This window comes from Macrobrachium rosenbergii, chromosome 53 (assembly GCF_040412425.1).
Source record: "Macrobrachium rosenbergii isolate ZJJX-2024 chromosome 53, ASM4041242v1, whole genome shotgun sequence".
In the NCBI taxonomy this organism is placed as follows: Eukaryota; Metazoa; Arthropoda; class Malacostraca; order Decapoda; family Palaemonidae; genus Macrobrachium; species Macrobrachium rosenbergii.
In genome coordinates this window covers 52,827,316-52,854,516 of record NC_089793.1, presented here as the reverse complement: position 1 = coordinate 52,854,516, position 27,201 = coordinate 52,827,316, and the positions used below count along the sequence as shown (strand labels likewise).

The 27,201-nt window shown below is 37.3% G+C and overlaps 1 protein-coding gene across 1 annotated transcript in view; it reads right to left on the bottom strand.

Annotated features, from left to right (window-relative positions):
* LOC136834464 (oocyte zinc finger protein XlCOF6-like) overlaps nt 1-27,201 on the bottom strand; it is a 101,204-nt gene that overhangs the window by 45,011 nt on the left and 28,992 nt on the right. Inside the window, exons 2-6 of the mRNA XM_067097068.1 lie at nt 20,014-21,753; nt 19,656-19,784; nt 13,138-13,347; nt 11,615-11,763; nt 11,006-11,160 (exon numbers count right to left, since the gene is read on the bottom strand). Of these exons, the coding sequence (XP_066953169.1) occupies nt 19,723-19,784; nt 20,014-21,463 (1,512 nt within the window). The 5' untranslated portion in view covers nt 21,464-21,753 and the 3' untranslated portion in view covers nt 11,006-11,160; nt 11,615-11,763; nt 13,138-13,347; nt 19,656-19,722. The remainder of the gene's footprint in view (nt 1-11,005; nt 11,161-11,614; nt 11,764-13,137; nt 13,348-19,655; nt 19,785-20,013; nt 21,754-27,201) is intronic.

Sequence of the window (27,201 nt, the reverse complement as noted above, 5' to 3'; positions counted from 1 at the left end):
ATTACTTAGAAAACAAGATTCAAGATAACGTGGACATGAACACAATTCAAAAGCTAGAGTTCATTCAAATGATGATAGATTACGATTAGTTACATTTTTCACACCTCAAAAAACTACCTTTTTTGCTTCTTTAATTCACTTGTATTCATTCATTTCGATTTTCGAGACGCATCCCGCGTATTGATATACAAAGTAGACTCCTAAAATGAGGACCTCGTGATGAAATACGTGAAAATTGAAGATGGCTCAATACTGCACTTTCCAATACATTCATTGATAGATAATCAAAACCCACTGTTTCGTTACCTTAACAGGACATATTTTACTGTGATAATTAAACTTTAGAAAACAGAGATCTCCTGAGCATGCTGTCGGGAACTTCCAGCTTGACAATTTTTATTTCTGACATTCCTGACACACTACAAGAGCACAATTGTAGATTTTTTTTTCTCAGTTATATTCTCGATATCGTAAGTACCTTCAACAATCCTAGTGAGGTTAAAGGTCATATGTGTGTCGTCTTGAAACCTCATTTTCTAAGAATCGTAAAACAACTTTTGAGACTCAAGTAAATTGCTCCCATTTTCCTTTTTATGAAAAACGATCCCTAGACGCATTTGTCAAAGTGGATATTAGACAGGCCTGATAACCTCCAGCTTAACTGTAGCATCTTCATCAAAATGGGCAAAGTCCTTGCTCAGAAGTCCAATCATGAGAGAGAGAGAGAGAGAGAGAGAGAGAGAGAGAGAGAGAGAGAGAGAGAGAGAGAGAGAGAGAGACTTATTTATCTCATAAAGATCGGCGTGTAACTCAGTACTCGGCTGAAAATAAGGTTTGACCCCCCAAAAAATTGCTACGAAAGGTTTCTCAACTGGTTATTGTAGTATCAGGTGTGCTCAACAACATATCAAAAGCCTGCCACAATCTGACCATGCAAAAAGGGTCTGATTTCCAAGATGGCGTCTATAATAGCCCCTAAATCAGCCCTGTGCAACCTGCTGGGCCGGCCCAAGGGCCGCATGCGGCCCTCAAAGGCTTTCATTGCGGCCCTTTCTCCTAAAAATAAATAAGCTATAGTGCGGCCCTCAGAGAGAGAGAGAGAGAGAGAGAGAGAGAGAGAGAGAGAGAGAGAGAGAGAGAGAGAGAGAGATATGCCTCGAAATGATTATTCCCTAACTCTCTCTCTCTCTCTCTCTCTCTCTCTCTCTCTCTCTCTCTCTCACTCTTGTGTTTTCATCAACAACCCTTCCTCAGTAACCGATGGTACGAGGGGTCATAGTTATCAGTAACCCTTTTAAGACTATAAGTCTCTCTCTCTCTCTCTCTCTCTCTCTCTCTCTCTCTCTCTCTCTCTCTCTCTACGTGAAAAGAGGCGGTTATGCTGACATTGTAAACACCGAACCGATCACTATTTTTAAGGTTGGATGTTTACACTCTCCGCTATGCTTTGCAGTACAGCCGTACAGGAATTAATATAGTTCTCAGTTTATCTCATGTGCTTCATTTGTTGTGGTTGATTTGTGATTACCGGTATTCTAAGTCTAACTAAGTTGTTTATGTTGCGGTTTTGTGGTTGGCTTTAGAAAACTTGCAAGCAAAACATTTTGAGAATTATATATTTCTGCTGAAATTTGGTATTAATTATATTGCAATCTATTACATTTTTCTTAATTAAAGGCTTTAATTAAGAAAAATGTAATAGATTGCAATATAATTAATACCACATTTTCAGCAGAAATATATAATTCTCAAAATGTTTTGCTTGCAAGTTTTCTAAAGCCAATCACAAAACTGCAACATAAACATTTCAGTTAGAGTTAGACTTTAATTCAAAGCTAACTTTTACTAATTATATATTTTTCTCAGCAGGAAAGATCTTATTGTACTAACAATGGCTTCTACAAGTAAAAAACGCAAGATTTCAGAGGAAAACCTGAGTTTTCAAGAGAAATGGACTGAACAATATTTATGCATACAATCAGGGGGGAAAGCATTGTGCCTTGTGTGCCATGAAACCATTTCTGTTTTAAAAATATAACATCAAAAGACACTACATCACAAAGCGCAAAGAATATGAAAATATGACAGGTGAAGCACACAAAGAAAAAATATCATTCTTGCAGAAATCTCTGAAAGGACAACAGTCAGTGTTTACAAAGAAAGTTAAGGAATATGATGCATCTCTCCAAATAAGCTTTTTGATTAGTAAAATCCGTGCAAAAAGACTCAAGCCCTATTCTGATGGTGAGGTAGTTAAAGAATGTTTGTGTATAGCCTCAGACAATATGTTTCCTGGCAAAAAGAAACTAGTTGAAAACATAAGCCTTTCAAGATATACTGATGCTAGAAGAATAGACAGTCTTTCAGGGAATATTGAAAGTACAATTGCCAAGCGAGTTAGTGCTTTTTCTTCATACTCTGTTGCTCTTAGGAAATGGCTTCACTGCAAAGCATGAAGGGGACCACAACAGGACAAACTATTTTTGATAAATTGGAAAAAGTATTGGCAAGGTTTGGACTGGACTACACTAATTTAGTTTCGATTACAACAGATGGTGCGCCTGCGATGTCTGATCAGAGAAATGGGGTTGTTGGATTACTGAAGACTAGAATGGGGTCTCAAAATACTGACTCAGGTTCACTCGCATTGTATCATACACCAGGAAGCTTTATGTGCAAAGACAATAAACTTTCAGCATGTGACTAATATTCTTGTGAAAGCTGTCAATTTCATTATGTCAAGAGGTCTAAATCACCGCGAGTTTCAGCAGTTAATGGCAGACACTGATGCAGAGTACAGTGATGTGAAGTATTTTTGTGAGGTAAGGTGGCTAAGCAAAGCAGGAATGTTGAAGAGAGCACATGACCTTTTGGAAGAAATTGAGCTGTTCTTAGATATGAAAGATAATGCTATCCCTGAATTGAGAGATAAGGAATGGAGATGTGATTTAGCATTTTTAGTAGATATGACTGATCATCTTAAGTGCACTGAATGTTAGGTTTCAAGGAAAAAGATCAACTAATAAATGAGATGTTCTCACTGATCAAAGGCTTCCAGATAAAATTGTCTGTGGGAGTCACGAATCAGAAACCAAAACCCAGCCCACTTTCCTACACTGAAAAACCATGACACTAGCAACCTTCAGTATCAGAAGTCTGGTGACAAGTTGGCAGTCTTACGAGAGGAATTTTCAGAAAGATTGGTTGACCTCAAGAAACATTCAAAAGCCATTGAAGTCTTTGCTTCTCCTTTTTCTGTGGATGTGACAGCAATTCCCGAGTACATACAGACGGAAATAATTGAACTACAGTGCAATGATGAACTAAGAAAGAAGTTTGATGATAGTTCAGTATACCAGTTTTATAAGAAGCATGTATCAGTAACAGTGTATCCAAAACTCTCTGCTCATGCAAGGAAAATGATGGCAGTTTTTGGTAGCACATATGTATGCGAGCAGCTCTTTTTAAAAATGAATCTGGTTAAAAACAAGTATAGGTCTTCATTTACTGATGAACATTTGGAAAGTACCCTGCGTGTAGCCACGTCATCCATACAGCCTGATATTGATGAGTTGGTGTCCCAAATGCAACATCAACCATCTCACTAGGGTAGCCTTTCATTTCCTCATTAATGGTTAGGAAAATGTCTGTGTTTGATAATTCTTATGTTAATGATCCCAGTTAACCAATAATAAGTAATTACTTATGTTTGTACATTATAATAATAAAGTACGGTAGCCTTTCATTTGTTCATTTATGGTAAGGAAAATACTTTTGTTTCGGACAATTCTTATTTTTGTGATGATCCCAATTTAAATAAAATCAGTAACAAACTAATTATCTGTGTTTATTGGTATAATCTCACGTAATATGTCTTCGATCGTAGTAAATAACATGAAATAGTAAGGTTATGTGGCCCTCCATACCAACAGAGTCGTGACTAGTGGCCCTTTGGGAAAAAAGGTTGCACACCCCTGCCCTAAATCCTTAAAATGCCCGTTACTCTTCATTCTTCAAACTAGGTAAGTAATGCTGGTGCTAACAGGGATGGCCAGACTGAGGGGGGCGGTTAACCCCCGGCCCCCTTCAATGTTGATTTTGAGTTGATCAAAAATGGACAGTATTTGTCGTTTAAATATGCACTTGTATAGTGTGTGTGTATACATATACGAGTGTGTGTATATATGTATGTACATACGGATGTAAGAAATTAAGAATCGATATATATATGACGCACACACACATGCATAGGCCTATACCAACTTAGCTATATGGAGCTGGTAAAAATAGGCATACAATCTTACCAGTATATGTGTAAATATATTTATATATATACACAGTATATATACACATATACAGTATATACATATATATATATATATATATATATATATATATATATATATATATATATAGAGAGAGAGAGAGAGAGAGAGAGAGAGAGAGAGAGAGAGAGAGAGAGAGAGAGAGAGAGAGAGAGAGAGAGAGAGAGAGAGAGAGCATATATGTAAAATATAAATATATATGTATTTATATATATATATATATAATAGATATATATATATATATACATACATACATACATATATATATATATATATATATATATATATATATACATACATACATACATACATATATACATATATACATACATACATATGTCCATATGCACAGCCCTGAGGATGTATGTATATATGTGTATATATATATATATATATATATATATATATATATTATATATATATATATATATATATATATATATATATATATACACATACATCCTCAGGGCTGTGCATGACATATGTATGTGTATATATATACATATATATATATATATATATATATATATATATATATATATATATATATTATACACTTTACATGTATATATATATATATATATATATATATATATATATATATATATATATATATATATATATATATATGGCTAGCTTTTGAAAGGAGGATCACTTAGATCTTCAAAAGGTTGCTGCAGATGGACGGGAGGCGATGGAAACTATATAGGATGACAAACATTTCAAACCCTCCCCACCCCCTCCCAAGTCTACGAAAATTGTATAGAAAACTTTCACTCTAATGAATCTCCATATTATTTATTCATCACACTGAAATTAACTGTTTTTTTTCTTAAAGCTTGTCTATTTTTTTTTTTATTCAGATTAATAAACTATAATCTCTTCTCTTTGCATTATAAAATATTTTGGGGAAAAATATTGTTGATTAAAAAATAGAAAAAAAATAAAAAAATTGTTTGTATGTATATTACCTATAGAATATATATTGTATCTAGTTCATCTTGGTCAAAATTACTGAGTTGGTCAAAATTGTCTTTATCCCCCCCTCAGTCAGATGGTCCTCATGCCATCCCTGGTGCCTGACACATTATTTTGGGGATCTGGAAGCCCAGTTAGCATACCTGCATTATATCTGAAGTGATTATATACTCACAAAATCCAAGATGGCGGACCAGTATGGCCACCATACTATGAAAATCTCCATCATTCATTCTAATTTATTTTTTTACAAGTAAATTTAGTGTCTAAACACCTGTTTTGGTGATTTGGGAATCCAAAGAGCGTATCTGGATTACAGTATAATAAAGTAGGTCTAATTACATATATACAAAATTTAATATGGAGGATCAATATGGCTGCCAAACAAAAAATAATTGCTTATATTAACCCATTTTACACAGGTAAATTTACTGTCTAAACACCTTGCTTTGTGACTCTAGGAATCCAGTAAATTTATGTAAATCACAGTATATTACAATGATTACATATTTATAAAATCTAAGATGGAGGACCAATATGGCTGCCAATCTACAAAAAAATCTTCTTTATTCATTTCAGCTCATATTACAGAAGTAAACTTCCTGTCTAAACCCGTGTTTTGGGTATATGGCAATCCAATTAGGCTATCTGACTTACAGTAAACTGAAGTGATTATATATATAAATACAAAATCAATGATAGAGGAGCAAAATAGCTGCCAAATTATGAAAATCCCCATCACTTATTTCAATTTACTTTACTCACATAAATTTGGTGTCTAAATCCTCTTTTGGGAATCTGGAAATCCAACCAACTTATCTGAATAACAGTACATTGAAGTGATTAGATTTTTCAACATATAAGATGGGTGACCAATAAGGCCACCAAAATTAGTGTAGTGATTCCTGGTAAAATGTTATCATAAATCCTGTATTATAAATTTCTGAAAAAACCAGGTTTACAAATATTCATTGTCGCTTTCTTCTTCCTGTAAAGTTTGATTGTGTGGATTCTCACAGTTCTCAACATGACATGGTCCACAAGCAGGTGTACAAGGTAGTTAATAGCCTACGCAACTGCAACACCTTTGACAGGCAGTTTTGCAATTACAGTGGACCATCTGAAGGAGGCTTTCTGGTGCAGCAGTTTTCTTTCTTAAGAGGAAAGAGGAGGGACTGTTGGAAAGAACCGAGACGAGGATGGTGAGATGGATTGCTGGAATATCACTGCTGGAAAGGAGGGAGATTCAAGATATAAGAAGAATGTGTGGTATATGTAATGTAAAGGAAAAGGCCAGGGAAGCTTCCCTGAGAAACTATGGCCTTGTAATAAGAAGAGAGGAGGTGGAACCAATCAAGAGCGCTAAGAACATGCCATTGATGGGGGGGAGGAGTGTGGGGCGTCAGTGGATCAGATTGAAGGATGTAGTGAGGAGAGTTATAGGTGAGGTGGTGTAGTGCCTGGGTGTGTTGCAGGCTAAACCGAATGGAAGCTTTGCGTGATTCTTGATTACGTAATCAAAATTCGTCAAATTTTGCCCAATCATTGAGCTTAGGAGATGGCACTAAACTTAAAGTGCTGTTTTGAGTCGTTTGGTAAATTGTGCAGTGCTGACTACCTGTGAGAAATAACAGGCTTGCACCTGGAAAATGAGAAGCATGACTCTCGCCTCTATTCTGCGAGGTAGCAAGACGACCAACAAAAAATGTCGCCAAGCGGGGGATAAAGAAACGTCCTTTTTCGTTCAGCCCAGTAGCAAGGACACTAGCTACCCAGAAGACTCAGAGCATCGCATAATTTATGCCATAATATAGTGTAAGAAAATGAGAGTTTGTTTTAGTGAGCTTAAAGATATTTAAAAGGGGAGCTGTCATAACAGCATCTTATGACCATTAATCATTTTTATGCTTCTTGACGGTTTTATAAAAGGCAGACCATATTGTAGGCCACCCTTGTCTAGTTAACTTTATCGATAGAAAAACTGAGTTTTATTTTCCCTCTCTGTCAACAAGTTCTTGAGTGGAGTGCAGTTCCCAAGGGTGATGTTCCTGGCAAGGCTAAGGGGGAAATCGAGGCCGGTCCCTTGTTTGTGAGAAGTGCGGGATTCCTAATATTCGTCTGGAGAGAGCCACGCCACGTGCAACAGGACTGCTGAAGAACGAAAGCATCTCACAGATGATATTTTACCCGGGATCTTTGTCAAAAGGTGTCAGTGCAAGAAAAAAGCTCTTCGTTGGGTGAATCGGTAGAGCTGCAGACTGTCACTCGATGGACCGGAGTTCAATTCCCCGGCCGGCTGATGAAGAATTAGAGGAATTTATTTCTGGTGGTAGAAATTCATTTCTCGCTATAATGTGGTTCGGATTCCACAATAAGCTGTGGGTCCCGTTGCTAAGTAACCAACTGGTTCTTAGCCACGTAAAATAAGTCTAATCCTTCGGGCCAGCCCTAGGAGAGCTGTTAATCAGCTCAGTGGTCTGGTAAAACTAAGCTATGCTTAACTTAGTGCAAGAAAACGTTTGCTGAGGTAAAGGTGGAGTCTTGAGAATTGGTGGTTTTGAGGGAGTTTGGAAATGTAGGCTAAGGTAAACCAAGTCACGTGTCTGAGAAATTGGGTTAAGTTGTCTGGTGGTAGCCTAACCTTGGAGAAACTTGATGTCTTCGGTACTGGCTCAAGAGTTTTTCTGAGGGGCGCTGTAATGTACTTTATTTTGTCTTTGGCCATTTTCATTATTTCAGGGATGTATGTATGTACACAGCAAAAGTAAGCTACAATTACTTACTGTTCATCACTTGACTTAGACAGCAGAGAGGATTAGCGTATCCAGGTGGCCGAGTATGGACAGCAATTATAGGCTTATAAGATCACCGCTTTTTGTAAACAACTTATTTTATATATGTATATAGGTGAATTTGCTCGCTGTAGATAGAACCCTTACCGCTGTCCTTTGCTGAATTTATAAACAACAAGTGACGACAGTTAGAGTCGCACAACCCTGCCTTTAGGCTGAATATATATTCATGTGCACTTCCATGCTTCTAGGAATTTCACACCATTAGCTATGCATAAATGTCTATTAGTCACTATTGTAAAAATACAGGTAGGTGTTTACACGAGAGGCAGAAAGAGAGTCGAAGTATTTTTACTGGAATAGGTTTAGCTTTGTATTGAAACAAATGATTATATGGAAGTCACTTGTCGAGTGTTTGTCAATGCCCAAGATATACCAGTCTTTCCTTAGCTATGATGTTGAGATCATTATTATTATTATATTATTTTTAAGAATGTTTTGAAGTTCAAAATACACACACACAAACACATATATATATATATATATGTATGTATGTATGTATGTATTCTTAAAAAATCACAGTAGATGCACGTGACTTCAGTGTATAAGCGAATCCCACAGGAAAAGATAGGCAGAAGTTCAGTAGTACCAAGCGCTTTCACGTTTATTGACGCATCATCAGGGCACGAATGAGACACAAATATAAAGAAGGTTACAAAGTAAACAAAAAGAACAAGAATACCAGATGGTCAGTTGTCAAAGGGTAATAAACAGAAAGTTAATCCAGGATAATCCGGGATCGAGCTGTCACAAACTGAACCCAAGACCAAACAAAATGACATACTAAAGTTTAGACTTACAAAATCCAAAAACATGTATAACCTTGAATACCAGATGGTTAATTGCCAGGGGTTAAAAAGAAAAGGTTAATCCACGGCAAATCCGGGGTCACGCGGTCACAAACTAATCAAAATATATACTTAACCATAAGGGAAACGGAATCTTACCCATTCAAAATTAATATTAATTTTTATACATGTATATAAGGGAAACGGGACTTCAATACTATGAGAGAAACGGCTATGCTTATGTGTACAGGGGTAACTTGATTAGTTGTCAAATATTCTGTAAGACAGACTTATTTAATTTGTATTACAGATTTACTTAATTTGTATCAAACATTTTATTTATATTTTGCAGTATTTACATTATTAGTGTTAATATTTTAAAAATACTAAATCATTGTTATAAGCATTTTAGGGGGCATATCTACATAAGGGTATCAGTTGTAAAAAGTACTAATCTAAGATGACTGAGGATGTTTTGGGACGATGGTTTGGGTGTACTTTTGCTTGAATTGATATTAAATTGTTTCAGTGTGATAATTTAAGGTATGTTTTTGTTTGAACTACTAAATTACGCAGTGAACTTTTAAAACATAAAGTTATATGCAATCTAGTTTAAGGGGTGCAGGGTATTTGGTAGTAATAAAACAGTTATAAACGTTTTTGGAGGGGATTTTGCATTTCCGCGGATTTTGCATTTCCACGGTGGGCTCTGGAACCTATCCCCACGAAAAAGTGGGGAAGCACTGTAAATCAAAGCAAAAAAAAAAAAAAATTGTAACACGTACTTACATATGCACGCACTCATTCGAAGGCGTCGTGAACTTCTTAGAGTTTTAGTTTTGTATTTTAATGTTTATGGTACTTTAATTCATATTTTATTGAAGGATATGTACAGTACAGAGAGAGAGAGAGAGAGAGAGAGAGAGAGAGAGAGAGAGAGAGAGAGAGCTGAGGTATCTGTTTTACATTCATGTGCAAAAATAATAATAATAATTCCATCAATACATTCGTTTCTTTTAACAACTAAAATCATTATTTTCCTAATTCTTTCAGTAGTAGGCTGAATCAGCTGATTCTGAGAAACACTTTTTCACCACAGGGAGGACAATTGTTTTTTTAAATACATATTACGATGATAATACATCAGTATAACAATACGGTATAAATGGATTCTGTAAGTAAAATAACAGTTTCATTACCATTACCTTTATATTAAATACAGGTGTAATAGCCTATTTGACTTTTGTAAATGGATACTATGAGTGTAACACCTCATCTAGCCTAGGTCTATAGTTCACACATAGCCTACACATTTTCATCTTGTGTATGGTAATACAATATGGTAACAATTAATAAGGAAGTTGCTACATAAAAATACTTTAATGGTCATAAAACCATGGTAGGCTGTGGGTATACAGTAGTGTAGGCTAGGCTACTGTACAGGTATGGATTGTACTGTACAGTATAACCTAGTGCAGGCTAGGATAATTTCAAGTTACGTTTTTTCCAGAAATAATGGGGTTTTGTAATGTAAACCCATCGTAACTGGGGAAATACCTATAATAATAATAATAATAATAATAATAATAATAATAATAATAATAATAATAATAATAATAAGTAGAACAAAGCCAGGCATAATGAATGAGACTGCATAGACTTGTGGTTATTGCTTGTGACTAAAATATTTGAACACAAATGCCACACAAACAAATTTAATACTGCTCAACAGACCAGCTTTCTCTACTAATCTTACAACACAAGTTGAGAATAATTTAACTGGACAACCCGGCTGAAACTTCAGACTATCACACTGACCCAAAGGAATGCAATGGACTATATAATATTGAGGCCTAAGTCAATTTCTGGGACCTATGATGAGGTCATTCAGTGCTGATAAGAAAACTGAGAGGAATGGAAATGTTTGAAAGGCGTAACACGAGGAACACCTTTGTTGAAGCCCTATGAAACAACTGTCAGGAGAGGGTTGAGGAAAGTAAGATGGAAGAAAGGGAATATGATAGGTACAGTCACAGGAACGGAAGGGGTCGCAACTACTCACCCCCTCTGGCTCCTGTTGGCTGTGTATGTACAGAGGAACTTCTGCGTTGTCTTCCTGTGCCGTTTCCTTGAGTGTTCCCGCCTGGCGTTGGCTGCTCGGAGTTGGGCTCTCTTCTTGGCTATCACGCACATGATCCGCTCGCTCGCTCTTCAGATCTGGAGGGAAAATGGAGAAAAAAAAAGGAATGAAAAGGTAAGCGAAGCAATTTATAGAAAAGAATACAGAATTAGGCCACAGGCCAAGCGTTGGGACTTATGATGAGGTCATTCAGCTGAAATGGATACTGACAGCAAAAAGGTTTGAAAGGTGTAACAGGAAGTAAACCTCGTACCTGCACTATGAATCAACTGTTAGGAAAGGGTGGAAAGTAAGACAGAAGAAAGAGAATGCGAACAGAGGTACAGTCAAAGGAATGACAGGGGTTATATCAGCTAGGGGCCTTGGCAGGGAGCTGCAAAGAACCTCAAGTACTGCCCACAGTGCACTGCATGAAGCATACTCACGGCACTACCTCCCTAAGGGGCGAAACAGTCTATAAAAGATCCAACAATGAAAAACCTCAGGCTCAAATCATTCGCTCAAAAACCGACCAAGATAAACGGCTCTCACCTTACTGGCCTCGTCCTCTTCCTCCTTGTCTGCATCACCCTTTGAGGTCCCGGCACTTCTTCAGGAGTTGTTGTTAGCCAAAGCCGAACTCTGGGGCACCCTACGAACTTCCCTGGAACTCCTTCCTCTGTGCCTCTGAACATCAGGCCCTGGGCAAACGGCAAAATGATTGTGATATATCGTGCAGAATAGTCTTCTGATTTTGATGCAAAATCTCTACCAATCACTGACATTCTTTAGTTAAATGGAAGCTTAGTTATATAGTTAGATAAATCTGTTCTTACCAAACATCTCTTAAGATAATTGGTATTTAATAAGTATATAATCAAATGACGATCTTGAATAACTGGTAATCCTGTCAATAATCCAAAAGATTAAGGTGTGGAAATATCTGCCATCCGGAAGCCTAGAAATAGCCTGGGATTTTACAGACAGAGACGGTTTGGACCTGTGAGGAGATAAGGGCGATTACGACAAATAAGTCAGAAAAGTAACAGATGTGGAAACAGCATAGCAAGAAGACAAAGAAGGGGCATAAATATGGACTGATGAAAGTGGGAATAAAAAGGTTTGAAAGGGAAACAGAGGAATAACAGAAAGTTTTGAAAAGAAAACTGAGGAATAGAAATATAATAATAGAAAGGACTGAAAGGGAAACAGAGAGGAATAAAAATGTATTAACAGAAATGTCTGGAAGGGAAACCGGAATAAAAATGTAATAACAGAAAGGTCTGAAAGGGAAACTGGAATAGAAATGTAATAACAGAAAGGTCTGAAAGGGAAACTAGAATAAAAAATGTAATAACAGAAAGGTCTGAAAGGGAAACCAGAATAAAACTATATTAACAGAAAGGTCTGAAAGGGAAACCAGAATAAAAAATGTAATAAAAGAAAGGTCTGAAAGGGAAACTGGAATAAAAATGTAATAACAGAAAGGTCTGAAAGGGAAACTAGAATAAAAATGTAATAACAGAAAGGTCTGAAAGGGAAACTAGAATAAAAATGTAATAAAAGAAAGGTCTGAAAGGGAAACCAGAATAGAAATGTAATAACAGAAAGGTCTGAAAGGGAAACTAGAATAAAAAATGTAATAACAGAAAGGTCTGAAAGGGAAACCAGAATAAAACTATATTAACAGAAAGGTCTGAAAGGGAAACCAGAATAAAAATGTAATAAAAGAAAGGTCTGAAAGGGAAACTGGAATAAAAATGTAATAACAGAAAGGTCTGAAAGGGAAACTAGAATAAAAATGTAATAACAGAAAGGTCTGAAAGGGAAACTAGAATAAAAATGTAATAAAAGAAAGGTCTGAAAGGGAAACCAGAATAGAAATGTAATAACAGAAAGGTCTGAAAGGGAAACTGGAATAAAAATGTAATAACAGAAAGGTCTGAAAGGGAAACCAAGAAGAATAAAAATATAACAACAGAAATGTTGGAAAGAGAAGCTGAGGATTAGAAAGGGCTGAAAGAGAAACCGAGAGGAACATATGAACGGTGGCCTGAGAGAAGACCAAACTTTACCACGGGCAAAGGAAGCGTCATTATCGTTGTCCAACTGGGAAGTCTCAGCAGAAGACTGAGCATCTGCTGCAGCTCGAGGTCTTCCAGGTGATCCGAGAGGCCCGTGTTCGAAGTCCAGCCCTCCAGCTCGTGTTGGATGAGGAAGTTGAAGAATACCATCATCCTGGGGCCTTCGTCTGTGCTCCCGCGGCTGTAATCATGATTGGCATCCTGTGGAAGGGGGTGACAGAGAGGTGTCGTTTAAGAATGGCAAACAAATAAATAAATTTCTCTCTCTCTCTCTTTAAATCTTTCGCTCTCTCTCTATCTCAATCTGTCCATCTCTCTGTCTCTCAATCTCTCTGTCCAAATTAGTTACATAAGTTTCAGTTTTCAAACTCCTTGACAGTCTAGAAAAATAGTCATTGCTTCTCTCTCTCTCTCTCTCTCTCTCTCTCTCTCTCTCTCTCTTTTAAGCCCTCCTGGGTTTATTACAGTCTGTCGACTCTGTCCATAAGGGTTTCCAGATGAAGATTTATAGACGGAAAGATAGAAAGACAGAAAGAAAGAAAGAAAGAAAGAAAGAAAGAAAGAAAGAAAGAAAGAAAGACAATGAAAGAAAAATAGCAAGAAGGAAAGTCAGATAGATAGAAAGAAAGAAAGATAGAAAGAGAAGGAAAATAAGAAAAGCAAGATAGCGAGAACGATAGAAAAAAAGAAAGATAGAAAGATAGAAAAAAGAAAGATAGATGGAAAGATAGGAAGCCTGATAAAAAAAACAAAGATAAAAAGAAAGAAAGAATTATGCATAGAGAGAAAAAATAAAGACAGAAATATCAAAAAAGAAGAAATGAAGAAAAAAGAAAGAATTATAAAGATAGGAAGAAAGAATTAGAAAAAGATCGAAAGAAGAAAGAGAAAAAGAAGAAAGATAGAAAAAAACCAGAAAAAGGAGATAGAAAAAGAAAGAGAAAAAGGAAGATAGAAAAAGGATTAAAAAAATAAGAGAAAAAAAATATAGAAAAAAGAAAGATAGAAAAAAGGAAGATAGAAAAAAAAGATAGAAAAAAGAAAGAGAAAAAGGAAGATAGAAAAAGGATTAAAAAATAAGAGAAAAAATATAGAAAAAAGAAAGATAGAAAAAAGGAAGATAGAAAAAAAAGATAGAAAAAAGAAAGAGAAAAAGGAAGACAGAAAAAGGATTAAAAATAAGAGAAAAATATAGAAAAAGAAAGATAGAAAAAGGGAAGATAAAAAAAAAAGAAAAAAAGAAAGATAGGAGAGATAAAAAAGATAGAAAAAAATAGAAAAGAGGAAGAAATACAGAAAAAGATATAAAAAGAAATAAAAAAGGAAGAAAGATCGAAAAGATAAAAAAAAAGGAGAAGAGGCAGAAAAAGGATAAAAAAGTAAGATATAAAAAAGATAGAAAAAAGAAAGATAAAATAAAAGAAGAAAAAGAAAAAAATATAAAAGATAGAAAAAAAGAGATAGAAAAAAGGAAGAAAGAAAAAAAGGATAAATGAAAGATAGAGGAAAGAAAGAAAGAAAAAGGAAGATAGAAAAATGAATAACAGAAAGATAAAAGAGAAATAGAAAAACAGAAAGAGAAAGAACTACAGAAAGATAGAAGAAAGAAAGATAGATAGAAAAATAAAGAAAGATAGACACTTACTGAACCATACTTGCACTACAACTGCTATTCATATAATTATTATTACCCCCAAAATTAGTTCATATACTGAAAGTGATTGCTGCGTCAGCTGTATTCAGTCTATATAGTTTTCGCTATTTTTCTATTAACTGCCTTGTCTTAGTTACTGGGTTGCGCTGGTAACTCTCCAGTACATGTCATTTCTGGAGAGGGAAATAGTCGTGACTCAGGATATAATATATTTCTGGTTTATACGATGCGCGTCCAGGAACTGAAATCTGGGTTTCATGGTCAGTACAGTTGTTCAGGTCTGTTGACTTGTAACTCGGCTACATGTATGTAAGGCCCACGTTTTTCTCAATCTCTGTCGAGCGGGCTCACAGCAATGGACGGGAGTAGACTGACGTTCGTGCCGAGTCCTACTCCTTATATACATGATCGTCAGCAGGGGGTCAACTGCATGCTGACCGCTGATTGGTTGAGGCGACATGCGAGTTGTGGATTGGGCGGCGGGAGTTCTTCTCAAGCCAAATTTTCAAACTCAATGGTCGCGGCTCTAGTCTTGCCAAGTGTCGGGGTTGGTTCACGAAGTTACTGTATGGTGCGTGACATTGCGTGACGCCACTGCCTGGTATCACCCGGCGAATATTTTAATTGGTCGCCAGATGGCTCACTGGATCTTGCATTGCAGGACTGGGAGTGTTGCTTGATATGGCGTCCGTTGTAGGCCTTTGCACAGTAGGTCATCTAATGCTGGTGGATAGGAAGAGAACTTCCTGGGCTGTATTTAATGAGGGCTTCACCTGCTGTATTAAGAGCACCTATAGCAACCTTAGGCGTCTCGAGTCCGGGGCATATCCAATTATCCCAGTGTTTTCGATAACATATTTCTTGCAATGCTCGATGTGATGGGAATCCCTCACATGGAGTTTCGTAACACCTTTTTGCGCATGACAGGAAATCCTCTTTGCCAGTTTCGTGGTGGTCTTACCTATATGTGTCGGGGCATCCACGGACTGGTGCGTTCATATTTAGTTTTTTAGTTGTCTGTAAAAGAAAACTGTTGAGATGGCTATTTGTCCGTCCATCTTCACTTTTTTCTGTCCACCCTCAGATCTTAAAAACTGCAAACTGGTATGTTGATCATCCACCCTCCAATCATCAAACATACCAAATTGCAGTAGTTTCTATTTTATATAAGGTTAAAGTTAGCCATGATCGTGCATCTGAAACCACTATAGGTGCCAACAACACAGGCCACCACCAGGCCGTGGCTGAGGGTTTCATACAGCATTATATGCTGTACAGAAAACTTGACAGCGATGAAGAAACTTTCGTCCATTTTTTACTTGTTTTTACGTTGTCCATAATTAGTTTAAGACGGCAAGTGACTCCCATCTCCATATATCTTGGAATAGAATAAAGTAAACAACTTAGGCCAGAGACCAAGCGCTGGTACCTATGATGAGGTCAATCAGCGCTGAAAGGGAAATTGAGAGGAATAAAAAGGTTTGAAAGGCGTAACTGGAGGAGGAAAACCTGCAGTTGTACTATGAAACAATGGTTAGAATAGGCCTGAGGAAATTACGATGGAAGAGAGAATATGAACAGAGGTAAAGTAAAAGGAATGAGAAGGGTTGCAGCTAAGAGGCCAAAGCAACGCTGCAAAGAACCTTATTAAGTAATAATCCCTACAATGCACTTCACTAGCACTGGCCCCCTAAGGGGTACATATATTTTGGGGGTTGTCTGAAGAATTTACTCTTAGACGAGAAACGAACATTAGAGAAAATCTTCCTACAGTAGGTGAGCCTGTAGGGGGGTAGTGCCGTCAGCGCACCTCACTCGGTGCACAGTCGGTATTACAGTACAGTCATTAATAAGGTTCTTTGCTAAATGTCTCCCATGGACCCTAGCTGCTACAACCCCTTCCATTCCTTTGACTGTACCTCAGTTCATATTCTCTTTCTTCCATCTTACTTTCCTCAAACCTCTCATGACAGCTGTCTCATAACGTTCCAAATGCAAAAAATTTACCTCCTCCTGTTACGCCTTTCAAAACCTACCACTCCGTTTCCCTTTCAGTGTTGAATGACTCATCATAGGTCACAGTGCTTGGCCTTTGTTCTAAATTCTATATTGCTTCAGTCTCTTCGTAATAAAAATTTAAGTGCACTTCTAGACATTGCCTCTGGATCTACTGTTCTGTAGAGCTTGTAACTCAAGCTGAGAAGGTCTGGACATGCTATAAGAATGGGAAATTCAGGTAGGAAAAGAACCACAGAGAGGAGTCAACTGAACTTGCAAGACGCCAAAGAAATGTTAGTGACGCTGGCGACAGTCAGTTTATTCCATACTTGAGGAGATATATGGTTACAGTACTTGTGAATCTCTCTCTCTCTCTCTCTCTCTCTCTCTTATTTTTCTATTTACTAGAATTAAGCCATAAATGTTGTCTGATACCAAATTCACTGTACATATAGTGTAGTCTCTCTCTCTCTCTCTCTCTCTCTCTCTCTCTCTCTCTCTCTCTCTCTCTAGTCTGAATAGCTCATTTGGTTTAACACTTATTTTACATTTTAGAAATATGGCCCAGTACAACAACAGAAAAGTACCTTTCTACAAAAAATAAAATCTGCTATTTTAACTAAAAAAACAAAGTCCCTCTCTAAATTTTTAAAAATCTGACACTTTAACTGAAAAAAGTCCCTTTCCACATAAAAAATCTGCAATTATAAAAAAAAATCCCTTCCTACATAGTAAAAAATGCAATTTTAACAGAAAAAGTCCCTTCCTACATAAAAAAAAATCTGCAATTTTAACAGAAAAAGTCCTTCCTACATAAAAAAAAAAATCTGCAATTTTAACAGAAAAGTCCTTCCTACATAAAAAAATCTGCAATTTTAACAGAAAAAGTCCCTTCCTACATAAAAAAATCTGCAATTTTAACAGAAAAAGTCCTTCCTACATAAAAAAATCTGCAATTTTAACAGAAAAAAGTCCTTCCTACATAAAAAAATCTGCAATTTTAACAGAAAAAGTCCCTTCCTACATAAAAAAATCTGCAATTTTAACAGAAAAAGTCCTTCCTACATAAAAATCTGCAATTTTAACAAAAAGTCCTACCTACATAAAAAGTCCAGTCCTACATAAAAAAATCTGCAATTTTAACAGAAAAAGTCCCTACCTACATAAAAAAATCTGCAATTTTAACAAAAGAAGTACCTTCCTACATAAAAAAATCTGCAATTTTAACAAAATAAGTCCTTCCTACATAAAAAAATCTGCAATTTTAACAGAAAAAGTCCTTCCTACATAAAAAAAAATCTGCAATTTTAACAAAATAAGTCCTTCCTACATAAAAAAATCTGCAATTTTAACAGAAAAAGTCCTTCCTACATAAAAAAATCTGCAATTTTAACAGAAAAAGTCCCTTCCTACATAAAAAAATCTGCAATTTTAACAGAAAAAGTCTCTTCCTACATAAAAAAATCTGCAATTTTAACAGAAAAGTCCCTTCCTACATAAAAAAATCTGCAATTTTAACAGAAAAGTCCTTCCTACATAAAAAAAATCTGCAATTTTAACAGAAAAGTCCCTTCCTACATAAAAAAATCTGCAATTTTAACAGAAAAGTCCTTCCTACATAAAAAAATCTGCAATTTTAACAGAAAAAGTCCCTTCCTACATAAAAAAAAATCTGCAATTTTAACAAAAAGAAGTACCTTCCTACATAAAAAAAAAAAATCTGCAATTTTAACAGAAAAAGTCCTACCTACATAAAAAAATCTGCAATTTTAACAGAAAAAGTCCTTCCTACATAAAAAAAAAAAATCTGCAATTTTAACAGAAAAAAGTCCTTCCTACATAAAAAAAAAATCTGCAATTTTAACAGAAAAAGTCCTTCCTACATAAAAAAATCTGCAATTTTAACAGAAAAGTCCTTCCTACATAAAAAAATCTGCAATTTTAACAGAAAAAGTCCCTTCCTACATAAAAAAAAATCTGCAATTTTAACAAAAAGAAGTACCTTCCTACATAAAAAAAAAATCTGCAATTTTAACAGAAAAAGTCCCTACCTACATAAAAAAAATCTGCAATTTTAACAAAAAGAAGTACCTTCCTACATAAAAAAAAAAAATCTGCAATTTTAACAAAATAAGTCCCTTCCTACATAAAAAAAATCTGCAATTTTAACAGAAAAAGTCCCTTCCTACATAAAAAAATCTGCAATTTTAACAGAAAAAGTCCCTTCCTACATAAAAAAATCTGCAATTTTAACAGAAAAAGTCCCTTCCTACATAAAAAAAAAATCTGCAATTTTAACAGAAAAAGTCCCTTCCTACATAAAAAAAATCTGCAATTTTAACAGAAAAAGTCCCTTCCTACATAAAATAAAATCTTCAATTTTAACAGAAAAGTCCTTCCTACATAAAAAATCTGCAATTTTAACAGAAAAAAATCCCTTCCTACATAAAAAAAACCCTGCATTTTAACTGCAAAAAGTCCCTTTACTAGAAAAAAAACCTGTAATTTAAATTGAAAAAAGTCCCTTTATTAAAAAAAAACACAATGTCAACAGGAAAAAAGTATCTTCCTACATAAAAATAAGCTGCAACTTTAACTGAAAAAGTTCCTTTCTAAATTAAAAAAAAATGAAATTTTAACTAAAAAAAAAAGTCCCTTTCTTTATAAAAAAACCCTGCAATTTTAATGAAAAAGTCGCTTCCTACACAAAAAAATACCAGCAATTTTAAGTGAAAAAAAAAAGCTCCTTTCTATATAACAAAAAAACCTGCAATGCAAAACAGAAAAATTTACCTTTCTACACATAGAAAAACCTGCAAATCTGACCCTAGATGAATCCATAAGCTACCCCAAATACCTGTCCACTCTCTATGACGAGGCCGATGTATTCCTCGTAAGGTTAGACCCTCCAACTCATGAAGTTCTTACACGACTTCTTCGTCTGACGGCTTCCCTTGCTGCCTGGTAAGGACACTCTGCTCCACAGCTGAAAAATGAATTAAATTAAATATTAGAAATCTACGTAAAGAATGAGGAACAAATTAGAATTAAATGTCAGAAGCTATGTCACTTTGAATAAGCATCTTTCGAGAAAATCTCTGAATGTTTTCGTTGAAACTGTAAGTAGCATTGTAAGTAATGTAAGTACTGTGGACCTTCAGATGTGACTTCTGTGAGAACAAATTCCCAGTCAGAGCATCTGAAGGGCTTCTCACCTGTGTGAGTCAAGAAATGTCGTTTCAGGTTGTGCCTCCAGGAAAACGTTTTCCCGCACTCTTCGCAAGCAAATGGCTTCTCCCCAAGATGGACCTGCATGTGGCTCTTGAGTTTCTTTTTCTGGGAGAACGACTTCCCACAGTCCTGGCAGGCAAAGGCTATCTCTCCCGTGTGGATCGCCATGTGATCCTTGAGACTTGACTTATGGGAGAATGACTTCCCACAGTCATTGCACATGAAGGGCCACTCCCCCGTGTGGATTGCCATGTGGTCCTTGAGATACGATTTCTGTGAGAACGACTTCCCACAGTCCTTGCACACGAAGGGCCTCTCCCCTGTGTGGATCACCATGTGGCTCTTGAGAATCGATTTCTGGGAGAATGACTTCCCACAGTCATTGCACACGAAGGGCCTCTCCCCTGTGTGGATCACCAAGTGGCTCCTGAGATTCGTTTTCTGGGAGAATGACTTCCCACAGTCCTTGCACACGAAGGGCCTCTCCCCTGTGTGGATCGCCATGTGGACCTTGAGATATGATTTTTGGGAGAAGGACTTCCCACAGTCATTGCACACGAAGGGCCTCTCTCCCGTGTGGATCACCATGTGGCTCTTGAGAACCGATTTCTGGGAGAACGACTTCCCACAGTCACTGCAAACAAAGGGCCTCTCCCCTGTGTGGATCACCATGTGGCTCTTGAGATTCCTTTTCTGGGAGAACGACTTGCCACAGTCCTTGCACTCAAAGGGCCTCTCCCCCGTGTGGATCGCCATGTGGTCCTTGAGATACGATTTCTGGGAGAACAACTTCCCACAGTCCTTGCACTCAAAGGGCCTCTCGCCCGTGTGGCTCACCATGTGGGTCTTGAGAACTGATTTCTGGGAGAATGACTTCCCACAGTCATTGCACACAAAGGGCCTCTCTCCCATGTGGTTCTTCATGTGTCTCTTGAGATATGACATCCTGGAGAATGACTTCCCACAGTCGTCACAAGTGTATGGTCTCTCTCCACTGTGGGTCTTGATGTGTTCTCTGAGGCTGTACTTCCGGGGGAATGCCTTTCCACACTCGTCACAGGCGTTTGGCCTCTTCCTGCTATGGCTCCGGAAATGTCGTTCCAGGTGGGACTTTGTGGAAAAGGCTTTCCCACATTCCCGGCACACAAAGGGCTTCTCCTTATCGACTTCCTTTCTGACAGGTGGCAAATCGACTTCATCTTCGATCGCAGACATAAAATCCTCAGAACAATGTTTCATATTGTCATCAGACTCATAACAAACCTCCACTTCCAACTTCATTTCCATCTTGATTTCCCTCAATGTATCCAAAGACAGAGATGTACAGCTGGCTGGGGCATCACTGCCCGCTAAACCTAGATTTTCACGCTTGATGAGAGGCATCACTACTGGGTCCTCAGTCTTGCTTTCCAAAGGATATTCCAAGATGCTCATTTTAAACTTTGGTCCTTTGACATTTGTTTATTTACGGAAACACCAACTTTTTTAACTTTCTTCTGTTGTTATTCACTGCCTCTATCACTTTTATTTATTTATCATCTTATTTCCTCCAAATTCCCCTTTCACTGATGCACAAATCTGATATCTAGAATTTTTATATTTCCTACTTTAGGGACTTATTCAATACCTCACAGGAACTTGCACTTAAATTCATTGCTGGACCCCATTCATTTCCAAAACCTTGATGCCACAAACTGACAACTTCTTGTTTGAGGGAAGAAAGTCTGAAATAGGAGAAGGCAAAAGATTATTAGAAAACTTTACATAAAACTGAATCTTTTATTTACTGTTCATAACAAACCCATCAATCATATTCAGCCCATATCAGAGTCATGATTTCCACAGAAACTCTGATTCCCAAGTCTTCCATATGAACATAAGTGTCTGTAAACCAACAGTTCACTAGAACTGCTTCCCTTTCCTTCCCTTTCCATCGTACAGTGTCTGAAGTACTCACTCAATTAAGACTCTGACATTCTGACAATCTTGTTGCATGGCAGAAGCAGGAGCACAGTAAACCCTGTAGCATGGACTCAAAAAAGTATATATTATGGCGGTATTTTTGAGAAATATTCACTAATAACTGTATTTTTCATATCATTTTCAAAAACTTTTTGATAAAACTATTAAAATATTAAGGTAATTTGTATTTACCATCAAAATACACAAACCTGAAGGTCTTTACATGAGATTTTCACTGTGGGGTATGAATGAATAAAAAGCTGGAATGGCCGGTTAGGTCATTTCATGAAAGGGAAATGAGAGGATTAGAAAGGTTTGAAAGGCATAAAAGAGGGAAACCCAAGTTGAGAAGCAATTGTTAGGAGAGTCCCGAACAGAGGTACAGTAGAAGGAATGAAAGGGGTTGCAGCTAGGGGCTGAAGGGGTGCTGCAAAGAACCTTAAGGAATGCCTGCACACCACTGAGGGCCTTTCAGCAGGAGGTACAAAAGGAAAAGAGTTCCTTGATGTCATCCTCTGGGCCATTTTTCCTCACAGTCAGGACAAGGGTTCACAGATTAAAGAGAGGGCCTACAGAACAAAGACTGATGTTAAAAATGGATGAAAATGAGCACAAAAAAGTATTATGGCATTTGGGTTAAAAAGATGAAAAATTTTCTTACACAAAAATCTTTACATGAGATTTTGCTTGTGATCAATAATGGCTGTTAACTTTCTAAGAGGTTGTTAAACAATGGTAGGGGAAGTTACTCGTCGGTTTTATGCTTCAGCCCAGGTACAGGGTGTAGGGGTTGAAAAAGAAATCGTCGTAAGATGAAAATCTTGAAAATCGTCAATAACTAAGAAAACTTACTTTTTATTTTATTGAAAAAGATGTGAAGCATTTTTTTCAAAAAATAAAAAAACTCCAAATTTTTATTATTCTGCTGTTTTGTAGCCATATTTATTCTGTCGGATCGGCGTCGTAAGCATGGCAACCGGAACATGCATAGTACAGCGGGAAATAATTTCTGATGAATATGTTTGAAAAGCGTCGTAACCTTGGAACGTCGTATGCCAGACCCATCATTATCTGGGGACTGCCTGCATTTCTGTTTCACTACATCACTATACTTAGTTGTCCTAGCTATGAGTTTCTTTGCATATCCCCCACTTATGTGTTCTGATTGGGATTTAAACAAAGCTTCCTGTTCAGCCTTGTAAGATTCACAATTCTTATCTCTAGGACTATGTTCCTTCTTACAGATTATGCAATTCAACTGTCTTGAACAATCACCATGCTCTGAGAGACAGCATGTACCACAGAGATTAGGCTTTGTACATACCTAGGATGGATGACCATAACCAAAACAGTTGAAACACTAAAGTGCCCGGGGATTAAAAGGTCCAATGTTGATTTTCTCTTATGTCAATGAAATTTGGTAAGTCTTCATCATAAAATGTAATATAATCATGGAAGACCTAGGTACTTCGAATACTCTCCAAACATTAGGAGGACACACTGAATCAAGGATTTCCTCTTAAAATTCATACACATCCTGCATGAAGATGACACCATTGGCATAGATAAAATTGTGTCGAGTCTTAATTTACTTCTTTGATCTTACCTTCTGGGGTAATCAGTCTTCCTGTTAGATATAAATATCATGGCTTCCTGTTGCACTGATTTGGCATGGATCAAAAAGCTGTTTTGTCCAAAGAGTGTAATTCTAGAATTATTGATGCCTCCTCCTATCTGATGTTTCAAATGCCTCCTGAATAGTATTATGTTACCCTGCTTCTCTTGACCTGTTACTACAAGCCATTTTCCTGGCTTAGGGGCTCTTGCTACTGAAGTTCTACTTATTTTATTATCAGAGTTTTTTGGATAATATACCTTCAGGCTAGAAGGGGCCCTTTCTATTAATATACACAAGATATTCTCTCTAGACTTGTTACATTTGGAGAAGGCAACCAAAGCCTCTTCATAGTCTAAAAAGGTTTTCCAAACCTGCAGGACTGAAAAAGTCTGCCAATTTGATTCTAGTTTTCTTAATAATTCCATATTTGCTAAATTCCTCATTTATTATTTTGTACCTCATATCTCATGGAAGAGACTCAATGAGCAAGGTAGATTTATCTTCCTTTGTTTGTGCTCCCGACGTGGGGTAGTGCTGGTTCCAGTGCGATGAATACAGACTTCATTTCGCAGTCGAAAGTTATCCTAATGTGGAATGGAATGAAATGAAATAGGATATGAAATTTAGGCTTGAAGCCAAGCACCGGAATCCAAGGGATTATTCAGTGCTTGTTATCGTAAATCCAGAGACAAAAGTCAAATATCTGTTGCAGTGAACATATTGTTGAGTTTACCTACTTACCGCAGTAATTTTGTCCAATAAAATACACGAGATATATCCATGGCACGCTACTTCATTATGCCACGCAAGTTTTACGGTCCAATTAAAAAATAAAACAATGGAACCACGAGAAAACCTTATACGCAAGTGATGTATGGGAAGGAAGCTCGAGAGAGAAAGAATCCCTAGCTTGGGACCACTAGGATCGACGTCATCACGTCATATCCAACAGGCCTTGTATCTTGGTGGTCTCTGTGGGACTCCCACACCACCGTCGGTAGCTAACTACCTTAACCACCTTGTTTAAAAGTTAAATGGCTTTTAAGTAAAGTCCATATATAAAGACGGAAGGTTTGTATTTGTGTAGGAACAAACACTCATATATCACAAAACACAGTTTTGATGTAGGAAAAGCCTGTTTTTGGCAGTCACTGTTGAGTCCTCGAGGAATTACCGTCCATGGTCTACCAGAGCTACATGGGGACCAAACTAGTATCAAAGAACTCTCTTCAAGTTGGACTTTTGGCCAGGTATTGTGTCGTAATGATTAACATTACAAAGCGTAATGGAGTATATAATAGACTCAAACATAAGAGGGCACTTTCCCTTACCTTCAGCGAAGGTGAAGCCAGTTTTTCCAAAGTCAAAAGAACCTGCAAGAAAGAGAAGTGACTATTGTGCATGCATATCCGCCCTCTTGTTTACAACTGGGCTGTTAAAGACCAAGGAGCCATTACTGTCTGTTGGTCAATGCATGACGATCCCTTGCCCAAATCCCATGCCTTTTTGTCAGGGAAGTGGGAGGGTTCTGAGGACTCAACAGTAACTACCAAAAATAGGTTTTTCCTGCGTCAAAGCCTGTTTTTTTATAGCATAGTCGCTTGTTTCATCCTCAAGGAGCTTTACAAAGAAATTGACAGGTGAAGAAAAAGGCTTAAGCTGTCAATTTTTAATCCCAACATCCCAAAGGAAAACATATTTCTGGTCCAAGGTCATGCCACAAATTTCAAGTCCCATTCTTTATTCCAAATACACTTCAGGTTTTGGTACCAAGGAACAAGAAACTAGACACGAACTTACGTTTTAGGGTGTGGTTCTACAGTGGCTTACCTACACATGCTGGGTTTGTTGCAGTACTGTCTCCCTTCTCCCAGCAATAGTTAGCATACTCACCGTCAATAAGACCCCTGGTTTCCTGTTGTAGCACCTAGGGGTTAGGACTAACTGTGCTACCTAACTGATACACAAGTGCAGTCAAATTTGTTCAGGCACATGGCAATAATTTAGCTGATGACCACCCTGTACATTCGGAGACTTCTTCGAAAGAGACATTTCTGAAGAAGGCCAACGACGTACTTACTCTCCTAATATCATGTGACCTAGGAAATGAGTGGGGATTTGCCTTTTTAATGAGATACACTACAATCATTCTCAGCCCTTTTAGGGAGAGTGGTTAGTTTGTGCTAGGGTGTAGGAAAATAGGACCCTCTGGGATGTTTGCCATGACTTCTAGGTAAACCTTACGTGCTTGAACTGAGCATAATGTCTTGTCTGCTAAACTGAGTTTTCCTATAAGAATAGATTTCCTTTTTACAGGATCCTCATTCTTGGCCAGGAATAATAACTGATGGTCAGCTGTTTGCATGATGCATTGTCCCCGTCTACAAGAGCCCAGTTCAATAATACGAGCTCCTGATGCTAATGCAATAAAAAAAATTGCCTTTTGTAGCATGTGCATTGTGGCTGTATTAGGTCCACTGAAATGAGGGGTTGATAAGGGGTTGTTAGAAGCCTAAGCACCTTGTTCAGGGACCAAGTAATTGGAAGCCTTTCAGGAGTGGGCCTTTGTAGAGCAGAAGGGAAGTGACAACTTCTATACTGGAGTCAATCCAGAATCGATAAAGCAAGGGTTCCGTTAATGCAGCCTTGTATGCCATGACTGTTGTAATCGCATGGCATTTGTCTTCAAAAGAGTATATAAGAACTGGGCTCTCAGTATGGATATAATCTAACCATATCTTCCATACGGACTGGCATTGCAAGATAGATGCTGTCTGTAATTTTTGCACTAGGTATCTAGCAATGCTGGGTGAGTAATTTTCACGAGATATTTTTAAAAATCCATACGTGAAGGTCTCAGGTCAGAAAGGAGGATGAGTAAACGACTTTCCCTCCTACTGTCTGGGACAGAACAGCAGACAATAGCGGAACTGATCTTTTCGTCCGTTGTTGAAATAATAGAAACCAACGCCTGTTTGACCAGTTTGGGGCTATTTAGTAAGCTGTTCCTTTGAAGGCTAGAAGTTTGCTCAAAACCTTCGAAATCTGGGACAATGGGGGAAAAAGATATCGTCCTCCACTTGTTCCAGTCTTTAGGAAGGTATCTCTTGCTGTTGCTTGACTGTCCAGGTTCGGAGACATATATCAGGAGTTTGTGATTCAGGTACATGGTGAACAGGTCCACTTCCGGTTGTGAAAGCATGTTGGCTATTGCCTGAAAAGAGTGGCTGAGGCTGTTGTTTTCCTTGATAGAGTCTGCTATTACAATGAGACCCCCTGTGAGGTGAATTGCAGACAAGTGCCACTTCCCTGCTTCTGCCATCCAAAGGATGGCTAGCATTATCATACTGAGAGGAGGTGAATGTGACCCTACCTCTTGATGTAGATATTGTAATGTTGTCTCTTTATTCTGGAAGTTTGAGTTTTTTGAGAGACAAAAAGACAGCCATCAGCTCCAGGAAATTGATATAAGAATTCATCAGATTAGCTGATCACCTCCCTGCCACCTGATGATCCTCCCAATGTCCTCCCAACCTGTCAACAAGGCATCTGTGTGTATTGTCACTCGTACAGACGGAGGAGTCAGGGTGAC